Source organism: Planococcus citri, chromosome 2 (genome assembly GCF_950023065.1).
Source record: "Planococcus citri chromosome 2, ihPlaCitr1.1, whole genome shotgun sequence".
NCBI classification, from domain to species: Eukaryota; Metazoa; Arthropoda; class Insecta; order Hemiptera; family Pseudococcidae; genus Planococcus; species Planococcus citri.
The window spans coordinates 78433807-78452811 of NC_088678.1; the positions used below are offsets into that span (position 1 = coordinate 78433807).

Here is a 19005-nt window from a genome sequence, read left to right on the forward strand (position 1 = left end):
AACTCGAGGTAATCAATTGCTTGTTAAATGGTTAGGATTTGACGAATCAGAAAACAGCTGGATCCCAAAATCTGACATTTTACCAAATAATTAGTAAATTTTTCAAAAAAAAAATGTTGGGCGGATTGGTACTTCTGTCAATTCTTCTTCTACCTAGTTATAGGTACTACAGCTACCTGAACCATGCAGGTGCGAGTTAGTTGCGCACTGTGTTTTTTCTCCCTTCCAATAGTATACTTTATAAACTCGTCAGTAGGTACTACAGCTACCTGAACCATGCAGATGCGAGTTGGTTGCGCACTCTGTTTTTTCACCCTTCTAATAGTATACTTTATAAACTCGTCAGTTGTACACTCAGTTCTCCGAAGTATACTATCGTTTAATGATGTGAGTTGTGTTCGTTTCGCTTATTGTCGGTAGTGTGTGTTTCATTTATGCCAGCTCTCAGTTGCTTTGTGAATATTTTATAGTTGTGCACTGTGCTTGATCATTTTTTTACAAGATGAACCTACTACTAAATTCCGATGTTTCCTTTATAGAAAATTCTTTGATCGTTAAAATGGGACTGAACATTGATGATGATTTCCATCCAACAGTCGTCATAGCCGATGATGAGGGGTTTAAAAATAAAACATTTTTCAAGCTAAAATCTTATGATTGGTTTAAATTTATCAATATTCCATTTTTTGAAAATATTGAGCCTAAATATCCATTTGTGCAAAAAAATCAAGTTGAAAAACCTCCTACCAATGAAAAATCAACTGTGGAGCTTACAACTCAATCACTGCCAACCCAAGATATAGTTGAAGAGCCTAATAATACAGACCAGAGAACTGAATACCTTGGCATCTATAAACTTATCTGTGATAAAATTTCACTTCGTGTTGTTGATTTAAGGAGCTCTCAAACTATCATTGTAATCAACGAAGCACAATTTGAGGAGTTGAGTGAAATATTGCGCGACTTAATTTCATTCAGATTTGATCACCTGCAGCGTTATCAGATTTATTCCATCTGTATTTTCTCAGAGTTGGTAAATTACTACATTCCACACCCTGGGATAAAAAAGCAGCCAGTTGAAGCGATTGAAGATGAAGATTTGCCAAATTTAACCTACATTTCAAAAAATGCGTTCGATAGACTTGACAACTCGGTTTGCAGAATCATCCAACAGGAGATGAGAATTCTTGCTCAAAATCGCATATATAAACTGGCAGATAGAGTGAAATACAAGTATTTCTGTGACTGGCATCGTACAAATCACATATACTTCCCACAAGCTGAATGACTTCAAGCTCATTGCTTTCAATTTTGTGTGGCATTGTTATTATTTATTGCCAGATTCATATGCATGTAAAAAAGGACAATTTTACCATGGCGAGGCAGTCAGCTGCATTTTTTGTAGACTTCTCATTTTACCGTGACTGGCGCAACTCAATCATCATTAAGGAAATTGCTGCACGCGACTTGAAGGGTCAGTATGGATTTCATCACGTATACCTACCACCCTACACCTTTGATGTCTTACCTGCCTCGAATCGCTTCTCTGCCAAGTGGCAAGTTGAACACCTGCAAATGATCGAATGGGACAGTGGTTACATGGAGTACAACGAACTAGCAAACATCCTTGATGAACTTGGCCAACACGCTCATAATGGAAAAATATTTGTGAAGGGTGATGAAAAAGCAAGATACCTGAAAAATAAACTAAATAGGTATAATGTGACAGTAATTGAGATGGGTGAAGAAATGAAAACACCTTCATTAAGAGAGCTACGAAAAAAATATCCTGCCATTGTAAATACGAGCAGATGCGACTTTAATCATAGTTGCTGTGTATTAGTGCACATGAATTTAATGTTTCAGTGGTATATTGAAAATTTTGCATCAGATTTTATGTAAATAAATATTTTTTACTGGAAAACGTGTTTTTCTCTTTTAAAACTATGATTAGAAATGAAACTATTTTTTTCTTGAAAAGGTTTATTAAATCATAAAATTCAATACAAGTACAGGTAGGACAAAAGTCAGTTTGCAAGTTGGCAAAAATTGAAAAATGGAATTTTCACATTTTGAAAAGTTCTAGTTTTTTGTTAAAAAATCAAAAACCAACAATCCTAGAAACAATGACTCTACGAATAGAAAACTGACGAATTCGTGATTTTTCGAGGATACAAGCTGACTTTTACCCACCTAGGTGCATAAATAAAATAGAACAGGTAAGTACTTAAGTAAACTGTACAATCTTATTGAAATTCACTTATTTTATAATGACCCCAAGGAAGGGTTTCAATGCCATTGGGTAATAAAAATCTCTTATCATCTGAAAAGCTTAGGGCTTTTTTATTTAATAATTGTGTATAAATTATATGCTTATCACTACGAAAACTATACATTGGCTTAAAAATAGAAGTTCTATTTTCTAAACATTTTTTATAATCTTCCATTGTCATATCTTTTTCAACGACACATTTTTTAATACCTTTACATTTCTTTGTGATTCTATCCTCTACATTGAAACAGTATGACTTTGATTTCAAACCAATAAATTCAGCCATGATCCTACCTTGACACTCATCTTTGAATTTTCCAACAACCTTTTTATTAACAATTGGAAAATTATAGATATTTTCTTCTGGGTAGTCACTGGTGTCGAAATAAGTAGGTATGAAGGGTAAAATATCTTTATAAAAATCATCCGTTTTGATATCATATAAGAGGGAGTCAGTATCAGTATAACAAAGCTCAACTCTCTCTTCATACAGGGGCTTGATTACAGAGTAATGAAAATCGTACATAAGTAGTTTTGAAGAGTCCAAAACAGTGAAACCTATGTAAATTGGCTTGTCATACATTATTTTTATTTTGCTCAATTCTACAGCTACCAAGTTCTCATTAAAAATAGTGCAACTATTGAATTGCGGTAAATTTATGTAGTACTGGGCCCCCCTTTTATTACTTTTAGATTTGAAATGAGTCACCAGTCTAACATCAATCCGTTTTTCCACCGATTCCATTGTTTTTCCAAAAACCGAATTATTCATTAATTTCCAAAAATCTTTTTCAAAATCCGATTTTGACTGAGCTCTTTTAGCAGTGTTTAGGTCTATGTAGGGTTTTAACCAACGAGATTGTTTAAATTTCAAGATTCGATGTATTTTGATCAATTTCAGGCCTTGTGAGAGACATTGTTTCAAGTTAGAATAATGAATGATGTAATTTTTCTTATCAAAAACATTGGCAATCAATTTAGGCTGTTTTAATTTTGAACCAGGAGGAATCATAGATTCTGGACAGAATGGAAAATCTTTATGATCATCGTGTAAATGTTTTGGGTACTCCAAGTCTACCTCTAAGATATACCCTATTTCAGCATCATCTCCAATTTCAAACACATTAAAATTGCACACATCCTCAACCCACTCGAATTTACTATGAGCGAGATAGCTACTCAAACTGTGGCCATATAAGTTGTTACAATCCAAATAAACTAAATGATGAGTTGGTTTGGAGGGGTCAAATTTTTTCATATAAGTGTTATTGGCTGTGGCTTGACGTTTTGTACATTGAGAAAGGCCACCTCTGATTCCTTTTTGAATAAAATGTACCATATCTATATCTGTGAATAAATCCAATGTAATTTTAGTATATTTCAGCATCGCATCCCAACTTAGCCCTGGAGAAGTATAGTACTGAGCCGGATCCAGTTTATAAGTATCTAGACATAAATCCCTAAAATTTTCAAACACGTCAGTCAACAGTAGAACATCAGTTTTTAGATATAAATCTGAGTAGTCACCTAAATTTTTGCAATCAAACTTGCTCCAAATGTTCTCTGCTCGCTTATATTCCTCATTTGCTATGCCAGATTTTGTCAATTTTGAATAAAATTGATCTTGTGAAGGTAAATGCTCTAATTTGAGTTTTTCTTCACAATCTGTAAATTCATAAGGAAACACACCTTTCATACGCATCAAATTAAATTCTTCCTCATCCTGAAAATGACATTTCAAAGTTTTTAGTTGGCTCGGAAGTAAATTTTTCACAAGTTTGTCCAAACTGGCAGCTAAAAACCTACAAGAGTCCAAAAAACGGAGTTTGATGTGATCTTTTTTAAATATCCCTTGAGAATCGATGCAATCTACACCTATGTATTTCGTAAATGAAATGTATTTTTCTTTAGTGCTGGCTATTAATTCGACCCTACTTTTATCATATCCTATTTCAGGTATTATAAAATGAGCGTCATAATTAGTCAAATTATGCATGATCACAGGCACAAAATCAGGGCGATGTAAATTTAGGTTGCAAATTTGGTGAGCACTACCTCGATATAACCCTGTGAAATGATCGTGATCTCGTACAATGATATCATCAACCTTATATTCTGTCTCACAAATGTAACACACAGTAGCACTTACAAATTGGTTTTCTTGTTCAGGTGTTAACGGTTTCATCGGTACAGTCACGGACAGGTACAAGTTAGCTCGTTTTGCTTCGTCTCGCAGGTACATCCAGAACTGCTTTACACAGTCAACCCCCCTATACAGGTGATATTTATCTAATTTTGAATCAAACGAGCACTTGGTATAGCAGGCAAAACTGAAAGGTTCGTGTAGTGAAACATTTTCTGTATGAGATGTAGTCGGATCATTTGAACAAGAAGAGAATGGTTTTAAATAGGCTTCGAAATCTGCATAAATCACAAAAGGGACACGCAGCATTTTGTGTTCATTTTTAAATTTTATTTTTGCCGAATCACCCTTAGGTAAAAAAGTAACAATATGATTACAATCGTTTTCCTCGTGTCGTTTTAATCTTTGGGAGGATTGAAAATTTATTAAACAACCATTGCATAAGTATTTTTTATGCTGATTTGAGTTTAATTGAGAAGAAACAAGTCTACCAAGATTTCTTATCCAGCAGTAGTGACCATTACCCAAATCATTTTGAATGTATAATAAATTTATGTGAATTCGTTCTGGACTGACATTTTTTGAAAAAAATAATGGTCCTATAATTTTTTCCCCATCAATACCAAAAACATTGACACTGATTGGATTATTTTTTTCAAATTTTTTTATGTCTCTGAGTTTAACTGGGAATTCAATACCTTCGAAATTTAAGACTTCTTTATAATTTGGATAAGAACTCATTCTAGTACATTTTTTGTAATGAGGTGCCGGATGTAATGCTGAAATTAATGCCCAAGCAAAACAGGCTTGATCGTTATTCTTAATGTTCACAACAGCCCTTTTAAGAAGTACCCATTTAGGTAACTGTAGATATGAGCTGCCTTTAAGAGGGTTATACTTATTTAAATTCACTTCTAAAAAAAGAATTTTGTCTAATGACCAACCAGATCCTTTGCCCTGAAATTCCTCGCTCTTAGTTTTTATTGTATTTTTAAATTCTTCGTACGATTCATTCAAATCACCACTTTCTGCGCAATATATTACGTTCTTGGTATTGAAAGATTTTATGTCGATCATATCTATGGGTTTATTATAGGTCGCAAATAATTCAACATTATACTTGAAATTTCTATGTTGTAAAGCCATTTCTGTAATAATTAAGTTGACTTCTGTGTATACATTATTTAAAAATTCTGGGATATCATGAAATACTTCATTTGGTGTAATTCGATAGCTTTTTATCCGACTCTTGAATGCTGATTTGACCTCTTCAACCTTAGAATTTATGGTTTTCCAGCAGCAGTTATTTTTGTGTTCCAAACTCCGAAGATGTCCGCCAAACATTGATAATTCAATGTCTTTATCACATTCGTTGCAGTGCTTTATGCTGTAAGGCTTGAATTTCTTGGGTGGTTGATGAGTTTCAATTTGACGAGCTGGTGCTGGCCTCTTTGACCTCTTCCTCTGCGAGACACAATTTAATTGATCAACGTGTGTTTTATAATTATCTTTCCTAGTGAACTCATGCTGACAGTGGTTGCACTTGAAAGTTTCCCTTCGATTTCTATGCTTTGCATAAATATGACGTTCTAAATTGAATCTCCTATTAAAAGATTGATTACATTCATCACACTCGAATGCCATTGAAACAAAATGAAAAAACTGCTCAAAAATTGAAAAACCTCGAGAGAATACAATTCTATGTAAAAGTTCATATACGTAACACTTAGCACAAACTTAAAAAAGTTCACAGGAGCATAGCAAGAGAATGCAAAACATGAATGAAAGCAGCCCACTTCAAAGTTTCGTTTTATAGTTTTTTCACAATATCCGCCCTTTTACACGCCCCCAAACTAAGGTAAGATTCCCACCACCAGAGATCACCACCATCACTCCGCCTTTACTTGACCAATTAATTCAAAATTTATAACCTAAAAATTCCGTTTTTCAACGGATTTTCAAAGACTTTGACAAAAATGTTAAGTAAATATCCGAGTCATTTTATTTGTTTTGCTTATGAACTGTAAATTCTCCTTTAAACAGATTTCAAACCATTTTTTTTCTGAAAAATGTATACCTAACAGTACTAAAAAATATTTGAAAACACGTATTTTTCAACATATTTTCAGAGACTTGAAAAAAAATATTGAAATTTGTTTTTTCAACAGATATTGGAGATTTTTTTAGTAAAAATTCATGACGTGAAAAAATGATGAATTGTTTACTTTGATTTTATTTTAAACTGATTTTTTGCCATTTTTATTTCAATGCATGATGCAAAAAATGAGAAACAAGTGCATTAAAATTCAGGTTTCAATGGATTTTTAATGGCTTTTAATGGGAAAGCTTCACTGATGCTCCTCAACTGTCATAGTCCGAGGAAAGTTTTAGGATAAGAGTGGGTAATTTCAACTCTGCAAATTGGACAATTTTTCAGATTTTCATTACAATTTTTGCACACATAGTAATGTCCGCAAGGTTCATAAATGAAGAATTTTTCATCATCCATGCAAATACAGCATGTTGTCATACCTTCATCTTCGAAAATTTGACCAGGTTGTTGAACTAGAATATGTATTTTGCTCCTCTTCGTGATTGAATAATGACCACCTCGAAAATGAATGTAATGGGGGTCCACATCATAAGTACAGTTTTCTTTTCTCATGTCCCTCGGAAAAGCACAGAAGAAATTTCTATTATAATTATCATCATCTATGACTATTCTTAGTTTATTTTTTACCTTAACACATCTCAATAGAACCATGGCGAATAATTTATGTTGTGAGGTGTAGGTAAGTCACTTGAAATTGATTTTTACACAGATTTTCATTATTTTTTTGATGGAAATTTATGACGTGAAAAATGCTAACTGAGTTACTCTCTGCTTTCACAAAATGACCAGATTTCACTAAAATGCTCATTTTATATTTTCTACATGCCCCCCCCCCAAAATAGATTCATTAATTTTGAATCCCTAGTGAACGAATTAAAATAATATATAAAGGAATGAACTGAAATGAAAATGTGAATCATGGCTCGTTTACTGTTTTGCATTGTTGTGTGTTGCGTGTGTATATTGAGTGTAAGTTGTTCTCTGCTAACTCTTTTTGTGAATTTTAACACAAGCAATGGAAACGAGGTTGAAATTGCTTGTAAAACTTGGCATAATGTGACATTGTTGACCTGGTATGGGCCAGGAGGTACAGCTGCTAGTCTTATGAATAACAAGGACATTGAAGCACATGATACTAAATGGGAAAACAACAGAATTGCTACTTTACAAATTAAAAATATTCATGATGGAACGAAGGGGCGATATACCTGTGGAGGGTACTCACCTGATGGTAAACTAGTTGAAGAACATATGCATATCCATGTGGTTCAGTATGACGATTACATAGGTAGGAAAGTATTTTATACCAACATAGGAAAGAACACAACTGCTCTACTACCCTGTTTTGCCGAATCAGTAACTGCATCAAAATATATTTGGTTTTTTAATAATAATTTGGTTCATTTTGAGAATGATAGAGTGAAAATAAGGGGGAATAAATTGGAAATCAATGACGTCATTGAAAAAGACATAGGAATTTATGAATGTCATGCTTATGAGCGTATGGATCAGCATATCTGGAAAAAAATTGTACCCATCAAACTTGAGCAAATTATACCAGTCAGAATATTGAAAGATAGGTATGAAGAGTTTAGACTACCTTTCAATAAAACTGTGTGGCTCGAATGCGATACCATAGCTGTACCTCCACCTAATATTACCTGGTTTAAAAATACTTACCCTTTGTGGAATGGTAAACAAGGTGTTATTATTTCATCTCCAAACGAAAATTCAAGCATGTTGGAGATCAATCTAGATAAAGATGCCGCCTATGGAAAATATACCTGCAAGGTCGAACAATACTCTAATAAAGACGAAGTAGTTTTTAATTTGAAGAAATACGAGGGTTTTGTTGCCGGAAATATTAGCTGGGATAATATCGCCTCATCTAAACCAGCTACAACGACCTTTCAACCCCCTGCTACACACCCAACCAAGACTACAGTAGCATATGTACCAATAAATGAAAACATCACGTCAGTTGAACAAGCTCCGATAACTCTACCTACCCCTGCTACTCACCCAAACAGAAGTGTTCTCGCGAATGTACCTATGAATGAAAATATCTTACTGTCTGCTAAACAAACTCCAACGATCTTCCAACCCCCTGCTACCCTCACAACTAATACCATTTCTGTACCTACATCAATGAATGAAAGTGAAACCACTACTATACCTCCGAGGTCAGAAACTGTTTCAATCCCTACTGTGAACCAGACAACAAATACTCTCGCACCTAATACATTTCCGAGTACATCTGAACCAATGCTTGAATCAAATAAATGTTTGGAAAAATCTTCAAATTCATCAAATTCACAAATTCGTGGTGAAACATTAATTTTAGTTTTCATACTTTTATATGTGACTCTCATTATTTTAGTTTTTATGTTGCTTTGTTTTGAAATAGCTGATGTAGCTAGAATCTATGTACTGTAGACAGAACAAAAACCACCTACTAAGAGCAGAAGTATCTTTCAGTCAAGGTGAAGTGTGTGTATGTTTTTTTTTTTTTTTTTTTAAATAACAAACTCGTACATATAATGTTTAAAAGGTTTATTGAATGTGCTGAAAATTCATTTAACATACTTAGAAAGTTGATAAGGTGTAAAGTTTACATTGTAGTGACCTTAAATATAAATTTTTCTAAAACTATAGTTATTTACAAATTATTCCCTCTTACATCCACATGACAGCTCAAAAGTGCTCTTAATTACCTTATCATGAATGAAAAAATGTACCAAAGGATGGAATGCATACCTCTCACACCAATACATCAAGTTATCTAAATAATCGGGAGTATATCTGACAATGTCGTAAACTTCAATTTCTAATTTTGGGTATTCTATGTTATTCACTTTTCCACCCGAATTTAAAATTGTGTAAGCTATCGTAGCTTGATAGCTTTTTTCTATTTCATTTTTTGGTCTATATACATCCAAAATTTGCCAATAATCAAGCGCAAAACCAGCAAATGCTGCAACAACACATTTTTTTGTTTGACTATAGGTACATTTTTTGTTAATTGGGGGGTATCCAAAAATTTGCCAGACACACTGACTTATCAGAAATCGATTATTGTACATCCTATGAAAAACTACACATCCTGCGGCACAATATACTGTATCACAAGCGAAATCCCGCCCTAGAAGCTCTACATTGAAGTATAGTGACTTTTTACTCAACTTATTCAAAATTACTGTTGAGTAGTAGTCACAGCTCCCCCCTGCGAGAACACTTCCTGTTGCCAAGATCAGGCTTTCTAAATCATCCAGCAAAAAATCGCAATATATCAATGGTGGATCAATTTTCTCCCCCCTTTTTTCTAGATCGTTGTAATTTTTAATATAAACCTTGCTATAGAAATTTGCAATCAACATTTTATAAAAATATGAAAGCTCATACTGTTTTTTTCTAGTCGCATAACGAACTGCAGTCCATAAATTTACAATGCTGACACCCCCCTCCTCACCCACTTGCTCTATTCCCTCATGCTTTGCTATGTATTCATTCAAAACAGATTCCGGAACGTCTCCAACTTCAAACCACCTCCCCCTTCCCCATTCTGAGATAACTACTTGTGCAAAAAAACATACTTTACAATTAAACTCTGGAAAAATGTTGAAAATCTCATCCAAGTTTGCAGGGTTACCTTGATATTCTGTTTTGCACAGTTTTTCATGCACTATTGTGGGCTTACTTTTAGTATAAATTGACCAAATGTGTTCACTTATGAACCATACTGGAGGCTTGAATGTACAATTAAATTTATATACATCTTTAGGGTCGTTGAGAAAAAAATCATTTAAAAAGAATGGAAGTTTTTTCAACGTTTCTACAACATTTACATCGTTTAAAACATTTATACACCCATTATTGTCCAAAATGTTGACTAAATTGGAAATTATTAGTCTTATATTATTAAATACCAAAGGCACATCGTAAGCATCAAGTCCTGTTAAAGAACAGTAGTCGGCTTCATATCTCGCATATAGTTCCTCTCGGAGGTATGGGCGAATGTCCGGATGCGGGTTGGATCTCAAGTAAGTCCAAAGTGTTTTTCTACTTCTCGGCACGAAGCTGCGACGTAATGTAAGACCACACATCTCCATCAAGGTCTTCGGTTTTGGAAATCTTTTCCACTTAGGCGGACAGGCACAAAAAATTTTATTGCAACATTTCAGATAGTAGTGCTCACGATTTCTTTTTAAAATCCGCAGTTCATCATGCAATTCCACAGCCATGTTGGCAAAACAGCAGCAGCAGTCTCAGAATATGTAATTGAAGATTACGTGAAAAAAACGAAAACTGTTGTAAAAAGAGTAGCAGCAGTACTATGAACGAGAACTGTTATAAAAAGAAGATCTGCAGTAGTGTTGAAAAAACTTCTTAAAACTGAGGTGAAAATACTGAAAATAAAATGAGCACTAAAAATCAAGTAAGCTCAGTTAAATAAGAATTCGAGCATAAATGAATATATTTTGGATCAAACTAGTCATTTTATATATATCAAGGTATTTTTCTCTAGGGTAAGGTCCACCTTGCTATCCATGCACACCACACACACAAAATTCTGTGAGCACAGGCTCTCATTTACGTAAATAGATCCGCCCTCTCACTAAACTCACTGCTAGCACACATAGTTCATGAACTGGCTTTACATACGTTGGTAGGATCCACCCTTTTTTACCAACCCTAATGCAAGTTATAGTAGGTATCACTTGATAATCTAGAAACTGTTCTGATCAATTAAGTATGCGGCAAATCAAAGAATTTCAGTTTGGAATTGTCAACCAACGATTTTTTCAATTATAAAATACTTCATTTCATCTCAGCTGTATAAAGTTTTAAAGGCGGTGAACTGTTTCTTATAAAAAATATACTTAGCAGGGTACTTTCCAAACCCAATGAATGCTTTGTGGTAACGTTGCGGCAGATTAATTAAAGATATCACATTCGTTGTAGGTGGCAGTCTCGCCGATTGAAATGTGAACATCTACAACATACCTGAAAAATTCCCCTTCTTAAAGGATTTTTAGGTAGCTGCTGTTTTAACGGACACTTGCCTATACTTTGAAAAGGATTTATTTTAAATGGAGTAAATATAGACGAGTATTTTGTGTACCTATGTACTAGGGTAAGGGAACTGAACTTATTAAATTGATGAGAATTTATCACTTCAAATTGGGGGGTTGAAAAACCTATGCACGATGCTCCGCGGCAAATTAATTAATTAAACACATCGCATTCTTGTATGTAACAGTCTCACCGATTGAAATGTGAATGTCTACAACATAACTAGAAAAACACCCTTATTAAAGGATTTTTAGATAGTTGCTGTTTCAACGGACACTTGCTTATACCTCCTTGAAAACGACTTTTTAAAAAATGGCTTAAATATAGAGGAGTATTTTGTATTCCTATGTACCAGGTTAAGGCAAATAAACTTACTAAATTGATGAGAATTGAACACTTTTCAAATTGTGGCATTGAAAAACCTACTCATGATGTTCGGCGGCAAATTAATTAATTAAAGACATCGCATCGTTGTGTGTGTGACAGTCTCACCCTTACAAAAAGTAAACCTTTACAACATAACCAGAAAAATACCATTCTTAAAGGATTTTTAGGTAGCTGCTGTTTCAAGGGGCGCCTACCTGTACCTTGAAAACGACTTTTTATAAAACGTAGTAAATATAAACGAGTATTTTGTATTCCTATGTACTAGGTTAAGGAAACTAAATATATTAAATTGATGAGAATTGATCACTTTTCAAATTGAGGCGTTGAAAAACCTGATCACGATGCTCCGAAGACAACACTGGATCTAAAATTTGTTGAATGTTGCGAATTTGTTGCTGAAAACGTATTCTATCCATCAACTCCTGCTTCCAGGGCCCCTTACGCGCATTTTGATAATATTTTACAAACTCGTCTTGTTCAAAATTGAACACAGTAACCTCCGAATCGAAACGAACCTTTTTTTTCGACATTGAAACAGTCTTTCATAAGAACAGGTAAATGAACACTGAGATTCTATTTTTTTTTTTTTTTGAATTGAAAAACATCTAAAATCAGTTCTAGTTGGTGCGATGATTGGAGGGGGAGGGGGTAGCAGGTGAATATTTGTTCAGTAAATAAGTACTCTGAATAATAAGTTGGAAAATATTTATTTACATATTTATTTTAATAGGCTCAAATGCATTAATTAATTTACATCTTAAGTTGAAATGCCTTAAAATACGTTATTGTCAGTTATTTTAGGTGAAAATGTCTTAGAATGTTGGGTTGTCAGTTACGTCAGCATCTAAACATCGTTCCTGTTCAGCCACATAATGTTGCATTTTCATGATATCGATGTATGCAGGTGACATATGTTTAAACTTTGTTGTGAGACCATTTACAATACTATCATCACAAAAAGTTGTTACTTCATAATAGACTCTATCAGTAGTATCAATCTTTGGGTCAAATTGTTTTAGAGAATGATAGTATAGTTTTCTTATACGATGGTCTAAATTATCAGTGTCATGATAATTCAATTTCTCAAGAATAGCAGACTGTACCTTATTAAAAACGTAATCATACAAATTTCTGCAACTATCAGCCTTATGAGACAAATCTTCACTAATTGAGGGTATGCAGTAATACAATTTGACTAAATTATTCCAAGAAGCTAATTGTAAAAATATAGTATTAGCAATAACAATTGACTTTACACTGTAAGTATATCTAAATTGTACCGTAAGGTATTTATTGATCATGAGTGTTTTTGATTTGTACTCCTCCTCGTTAATACCTTTGAAGTAGTTATTTATAATGTTGATATTTTCTTCGGACATGAGCTCTTGGAAAGTTTGAACCTTCATGTACAATCCAGGTCCTTTTGGCAGAGAATTTTTTGCAAGGTAGATTGTTGGCTCGAACCAATTATCAACATCTAAACCAGTATGGATTTGCTTCGTATTGCTTCTGTTAATGGCATAAACTTGGGTTAAAATCAAATTTTTCTGATTTTTCCAAGATTTGTTTACTGAAGGATCATTCTTACCAGCTGAATTTTGATCAAGTTGTTGGTTGACAGATGATGTCGAGGTACTAGCAGTAGCACTATTATCGTTATTGAAACTCATAATGATCGGTGATAGTTACACTTTTTCTTTAAAACAAGAAGTTCAGATCAACACTATAAAAATTGAAAAAAAAGTGAGAAAAATATCACGAAAACTCCGCGTTAATCTAACAAGTGGATAAAAGAAGTGACCAAATAGTAATGATTGCACCTAATTTTTCAACGATTATTTTTAGAGAGACCAAATACTCCCACCCTGAAAAAAAAGTAGGGATAAAACGAATATTTTAGTTAATTAAAGGGGTCAAGTAAGCTTCAATTTGGGCTAATGTATGGTTGAGGGAGAGAGGGGGGGTGGGGAGACTTCGGCGCGATGTTTAGGTTTACGCTTTTGAAACCTGGTAAGCGTATAACCGAGCTTGGGACCACCTTTTCAAAGGAGCCATAGGAAAAGGATTGCTCCTTTTGCTCCTTTGAAAATGTGGGGGTCTAGAGCTCGGTTATATCTCACTACTCACAGGGTCGTCTCAACCTATACCTACTTGTTCAAACTTTCAATAAAAAAATTGAAAAAAAATTTTTTTTGCAAATTATTCTGATGGAAAATTCATTATGAAAGCTCCAAGCCAATAGTAACAATACCATTTTCTTTTTCTCAGATAAACCAACCAGATCAATTTGTCAATACAATGAGGATTGTCCTCCTAATGAATTATGCGACAGATTAAACCGAATTTGTATCAACCCCTGCTTCGAAGACTCTTGCGGCGAGAATGCCGAATGCGTGCCAGAAAATTACAAAGCAATTTGTCGATGCCCCCAAGGCACCAAAGGCAATCCGCACATTCTTTGCACTGCTGGTAATTCACTTAATACTTTTCAAATTCCTACAACTCAAACTGTTCTATTTAAAATCAGAAACTAGAATAATCCCATTATTATATTTTTCAGAAGTAGGAAAAACACTTTGCTCGCCAGGACCTTGTGGACCAAACTCCAATTGCGCCATTACTGGAAATACTGAAAAATGTCTTTGCAAACGTGGTTTTCAAGGCGATCCCTACGCTACCTGCCACCCAATGCGTTATGATCCATGCAATCCGAATCCATGTGGACCATATACGACTTGCACCGTCTCCCAGCAAGGTTTGTATTACACCAATATTGACTTCTATCGGGTGATTTATAAACTGAATTGAGCAAGTATTGACAACATTCCTCTTTTTTAAAGGTCAACCTCTTTGTAACTGCGCCCCGGGAACACAACTCGACTCTAACGGCCGTTGCGCAAGATCCACGTGTACTATAGACGATGACTGCCCTAATCACAAGGCTTGTGTGTCATATAAATGCATAGATCCGTGCTTAGGATCTTGCGGTATAGGAGCATCATGTCACGTTGAGAGGCATCATCCAGTTTGTACTTGTAAACAAAGTCTTGCAGGAAACCCATTAACCAGATGTTACCGTTTTGGTAAATATTTCTCAACATCTTGCATGGTTACCAAAATGAGCAGCATTATTCATCTAAAATCTTAATTTCCCAACTGCAGAAATCACAGTGGAACCAAATCCTTGCCAGCCTTACCCATGCGGACCAAATACCTACTGTGAAGTATTTGATAATCGACCTGTGTGCTCCTGTATACAAGGCCTCATAGGAGACCCAAGACTAGGATGTAAACCTGAGTGTGTGTTGAACACTGACTGTGGTTCAGATAGAGTTTGCGCTAATTACCAATGTAAGGATCCCTGCAGCATCAAAAACGTTTGTGGTCTAGATGCAGAATGTCTTTGTCGCAATCATACGCCTACTTGCATTTGTTCCAAAGGATTTACAGGAAATCCATTCATCCAATGCTTGCCAGAATGTAAGTCATTGCTGTAATCTAGAGCAAATTCCACTATTCTGCCAACAGCTCAGCATAAACTTTCTATTTCAGCAATTTATCCTTCATATCAAAACAGAACATCACCATGTGCTTCATCACCTTGCGGCACAACCAACTCCTGTCACGTTCAAGGTAATGGAGTAGCCATCTGCAATCCATGTGCTGGTCCTAATGGCTACAATAATCCGGCATGCCGTCCGGAATGTTTGTGTAATGCTGACTGTGCATTCCATTTGGCCTGTTTGGGACAAAAATGTTTAGATCCTTGTGTAGGAGCTTGTGGTATAAATGCTCAGTGCACCGTTGTAAACCATTCGCCGATTTGCTCATGCCCAGAAACACTTACTGGAAATCCCTATGAACTTTGTTCTCCAATCAGAAGTAAATTATCATCTCAACTCTCAATACTCAGTTATTCACATCGTAGATTGTCTTTAACTAATGTCCAATTAATATAGCTCCTCCAGCACCAACTCATCATTATTGCAACAGAGGCTGCTGTGGTGCAAACGCCATATGTAAATATAACTATGGTCGCATAACGTGTGAATGTATGCACGGGTACTTTGGCAATCCATACTTGGCCTGCAGACCAGAATGCGTGATAAATACACATTGTCCTCAAACAAAAGCTTGTCTCAACAATAAATGTATGAATCCATGTTCAGGAGTATGTGGAAAAAACTCAGAATGTCGTGTCATCAATCATCAACCGATGTGTTACTGTCCCCAGGGCTTCACAGGGAATCCATTCCGCAATTGTTACCCACACTGTAAGTAATCCAGAAATACTTCTCTCAATAAATCATTGATGGCTACTACTGGCTAACCCAATATTTAAAAAAAAACACTAACACTGTTACAGATTTACCATTACCACCTGTAAGCCCATGTGATCCCTCCCCTTGTGGAGCTAACAGCAGATGTCTCGTGTCTCCTCAGGGTTATGCTGTTTGCTCTTGCCTACCAGGATATCTTGGATTACCACCATATTGCAAACCAGAATGTGTCGTTAGCACTGAATGCCCTTCAACTCAATGCTGTATCAATCAGACATGCTCAGATCCTTGTATTACCACTTGTGGTGTGGGTGCGCAATGTTTTGTCATCAACCACAGCCCCATCTGCAGTTGCCCGCCAGGATATACTGGAAACCCATTCAGTAGATGTATTTTACCTCCTGGTATGTTATTTCCTTCAATACATAATACCTTCTATAAATCTTCACATAATGAGGATACCATGCTTCTCAGTAAGACATCAAAATCAAATTTATAGCTGCAGAAGTGCAACAAAAAAAAAACCAAATGTCCCAAAATTGTCAATTTTCATTAATGAGAATAATTCAAATCCAAAGAATTGTTGATGCTTTTGATGTGATTTCCAAAATATTTTTGATATTAGTAATTATATTGAAACCATCAACACATTCTTTAATTCATCTTTATGTTGTACCAAATTACTTTTTTATTAATGCCCTTAAGAATACAATTTTCCACAGTAATCCCAACTGAAAAGCCTGATCTCTGTAACCCATCACCTTGTGGCAGCAATGCAGTATGCAAAGAACGCAATGGAGCTGGATCGTGCCAATGCCTGCCTGGATATTCAGGAGATCCTCACATCTGCTGCAAACCTGAATGTGTTCTGAATAGTGAATGCCCTGATGATAAAACTTGTGTAGATAACAAATGTATAAATCCTTGTCCTGGAGTATGTGGTACAAATGCCAAATGTTGGGTGATCAACCACACTCCTTCGTGCAGCTGTACCACTGGATACACAGGAAACCCACTAGTAGCCTGCCATCCTACACCAACACCAACACCATGTAAGATGATCCCTTCTTATCACTGCATTTTTCATCTAAATGTTACATTTATGTGTACCTATCTGTATGAAGAGTACATATTTTGAAGTTCATGTCACAATTTGTTCACCTCTCATCATATTTATGTACAACCAGATCAACCAACAGATCCCTGCATTCCTACACCATGTGGACCATACAGTGTATGCCGCCAAATTGACAGTCATGCTGCATGCGCTTGTCAGAAGAACTATATTGGTTCACCCCCAAACTGCAGACTAGAATGTACAGTTAACTCAGAATGTTTGCAAAACAAAGCCTGCATTGAGCAAAAATGCACAGATCCTTGTCCTGGCCATTGCGGACAGAATGCTAGATGTCAAGTTGTCAACCACAGTCCAATTTGCAGTTGTCCCTCTGGTTACACTGGTGATCCATTTGTGAGATGCATTGTTGAACGTAAGAATAATCCTATTTCAATTTTTTCATTGTTTGAAAAAATTGTTTTCTTCTCATTGGTAATTAGTAGATGACTAAAAACTTATCTCATTCAATCCTCTAGAATATACCACAACTGAGAAGCTTCCTGAAAACCCTTGTGTTCCTTCACCATGTGGACCTCATTCAGAATGCCGTGTAATAAATTATGGGCCTGCATGTTCCTGCCTGAGCAATTACACTGGAAAACCACCCAATTGCAGACCAGAATGTGTTACTAATGCAGACTGCCAGAGTCATTTAACTTGTAAAAATGCAAAGTGTACAGATCCTTGTCCCGGATCATGCAGTCAATTCGCCCAATGCCAAGCGACAAATCATACTGCAATTTGTATATGTCCTCCAGGATACATGGGAGATGCAGCAGTTGAATGTTACCCAGAACCTAGTGAGATACTTATCAATTTTAACCAGTTCCAAATTAATCCCATTGAAAGAAATCAGATAACAATGTTGATAATGTTCAAATAATTTTCAGCAACTACAACTAAACCTATCAATCCATGCTACCCAAATCCCTGTGGGTTAAATGCTGAATGTATAAGTAAAAAAGAAGTTGCTGCTTGCCGATGTTACACTGGATATTTTGGTGACCCATACATTGGTTGTAAACGAGAATGTGAAACTAATACAGACTGCCACCCAACATCAGCTTGCATAGGATATAAATGTATTGATCCATGCCCAGGCAAGTGTGGTTCTGATGCTGTTTGTGCTGTTGTTAACCACCTTCCAACTTGTTCATGCCCACCTGAATACACTGGCAACCCATTCTCCCAATGCAGACCAATCCCCTCAACAGGTATACCTATAATAAAAATTCTAGTCTAGAAAACACGTGTTGCAATAAGGTAGATATTCCAACTTCCTTTTCAATTGCAGAGAAACCACCAACCAAAGATCCTTGCAATCCATCACCATGTGGACCAAACAGCCAATGTCAAGCAATCAGTCAACAAGCAAATTGTGCATGTTTACCCACCTATGTTGGAAGTCCGCCAAATTGCAGACCAGAGTGTGTCAATAACTCTGAATGTGAATTAAATAAAGCCTGCAAAATGCAGAAATGCGTTGATCCTTGCCCCAGCATTTGTGGATTATCCTCATTATGCGATGTTAGAAATCATATTCCATATTGTAGTTGCCCTCCTCAATATACTGGAAATCCATTCATACAGTGTTCACCCATACGTATGTATTTTTTAGTA

At 35.5% G+C, this 19005-nt stretch overlaps 1 protein-coding gene and 1 long non-coding RNA gene across 2 annotated transcripts in view; one reads left to right on the top strand and one right to left on the bottom strand.

The window, feature by feature from the left end:
* Positions 1-19005, bottom strand: part of LOC135833764 (uncharacterized) — a 265501-nt gene that overhangs the window by 15305 nt on the left and 231191 nt on the right. The gene's annotated exons all lie outside the window — the stretch shown is intronic.
* The window catches only part of LOC135833711 (neurogenic locus notch homolog protein 1-like), a 34450-nt gene that overhangs the window by 12046 nt on the left and 3399 nt on the right, over positions 1-19005 (top strand). The window contains exons 2-13 of the mRNA XM_065347464.1: positions 14257-14457; positions 14549-14743; positions 14829-15071; positions 15151-15468; positions 15541-15870; positions 15948-16262; positions 16355-16672; positions 16991-17320; positions 17456-17758; positions 17862-18185; positions 18276-18599; positions 18680-18988. Coding sequence (XP_065203536.1) covers positions 14257-14457; positions 14549-14743; positions 14829-15071; positions 15151-15468; positions 15541-15870; positions 15948-16262; positions 16355-16672; positions 16991-17320; positions 17456-17758; positions 17862-18185; positions 18276-18599; positions 18680-18988 — 3510 coding nt within the window. The remainder of the gene's footprint in view (positions 1-14256; positions 14458-14548; positions 14744-14828; positions 15072-15150; positions 15469-15540; positions 15871-15947; positions 16263-16354; positions 16673-16990; positions 17321-17455; positions 17759-17861; positions 18186-18275; positions 18600-18679; positions 18989-19005) is intronic.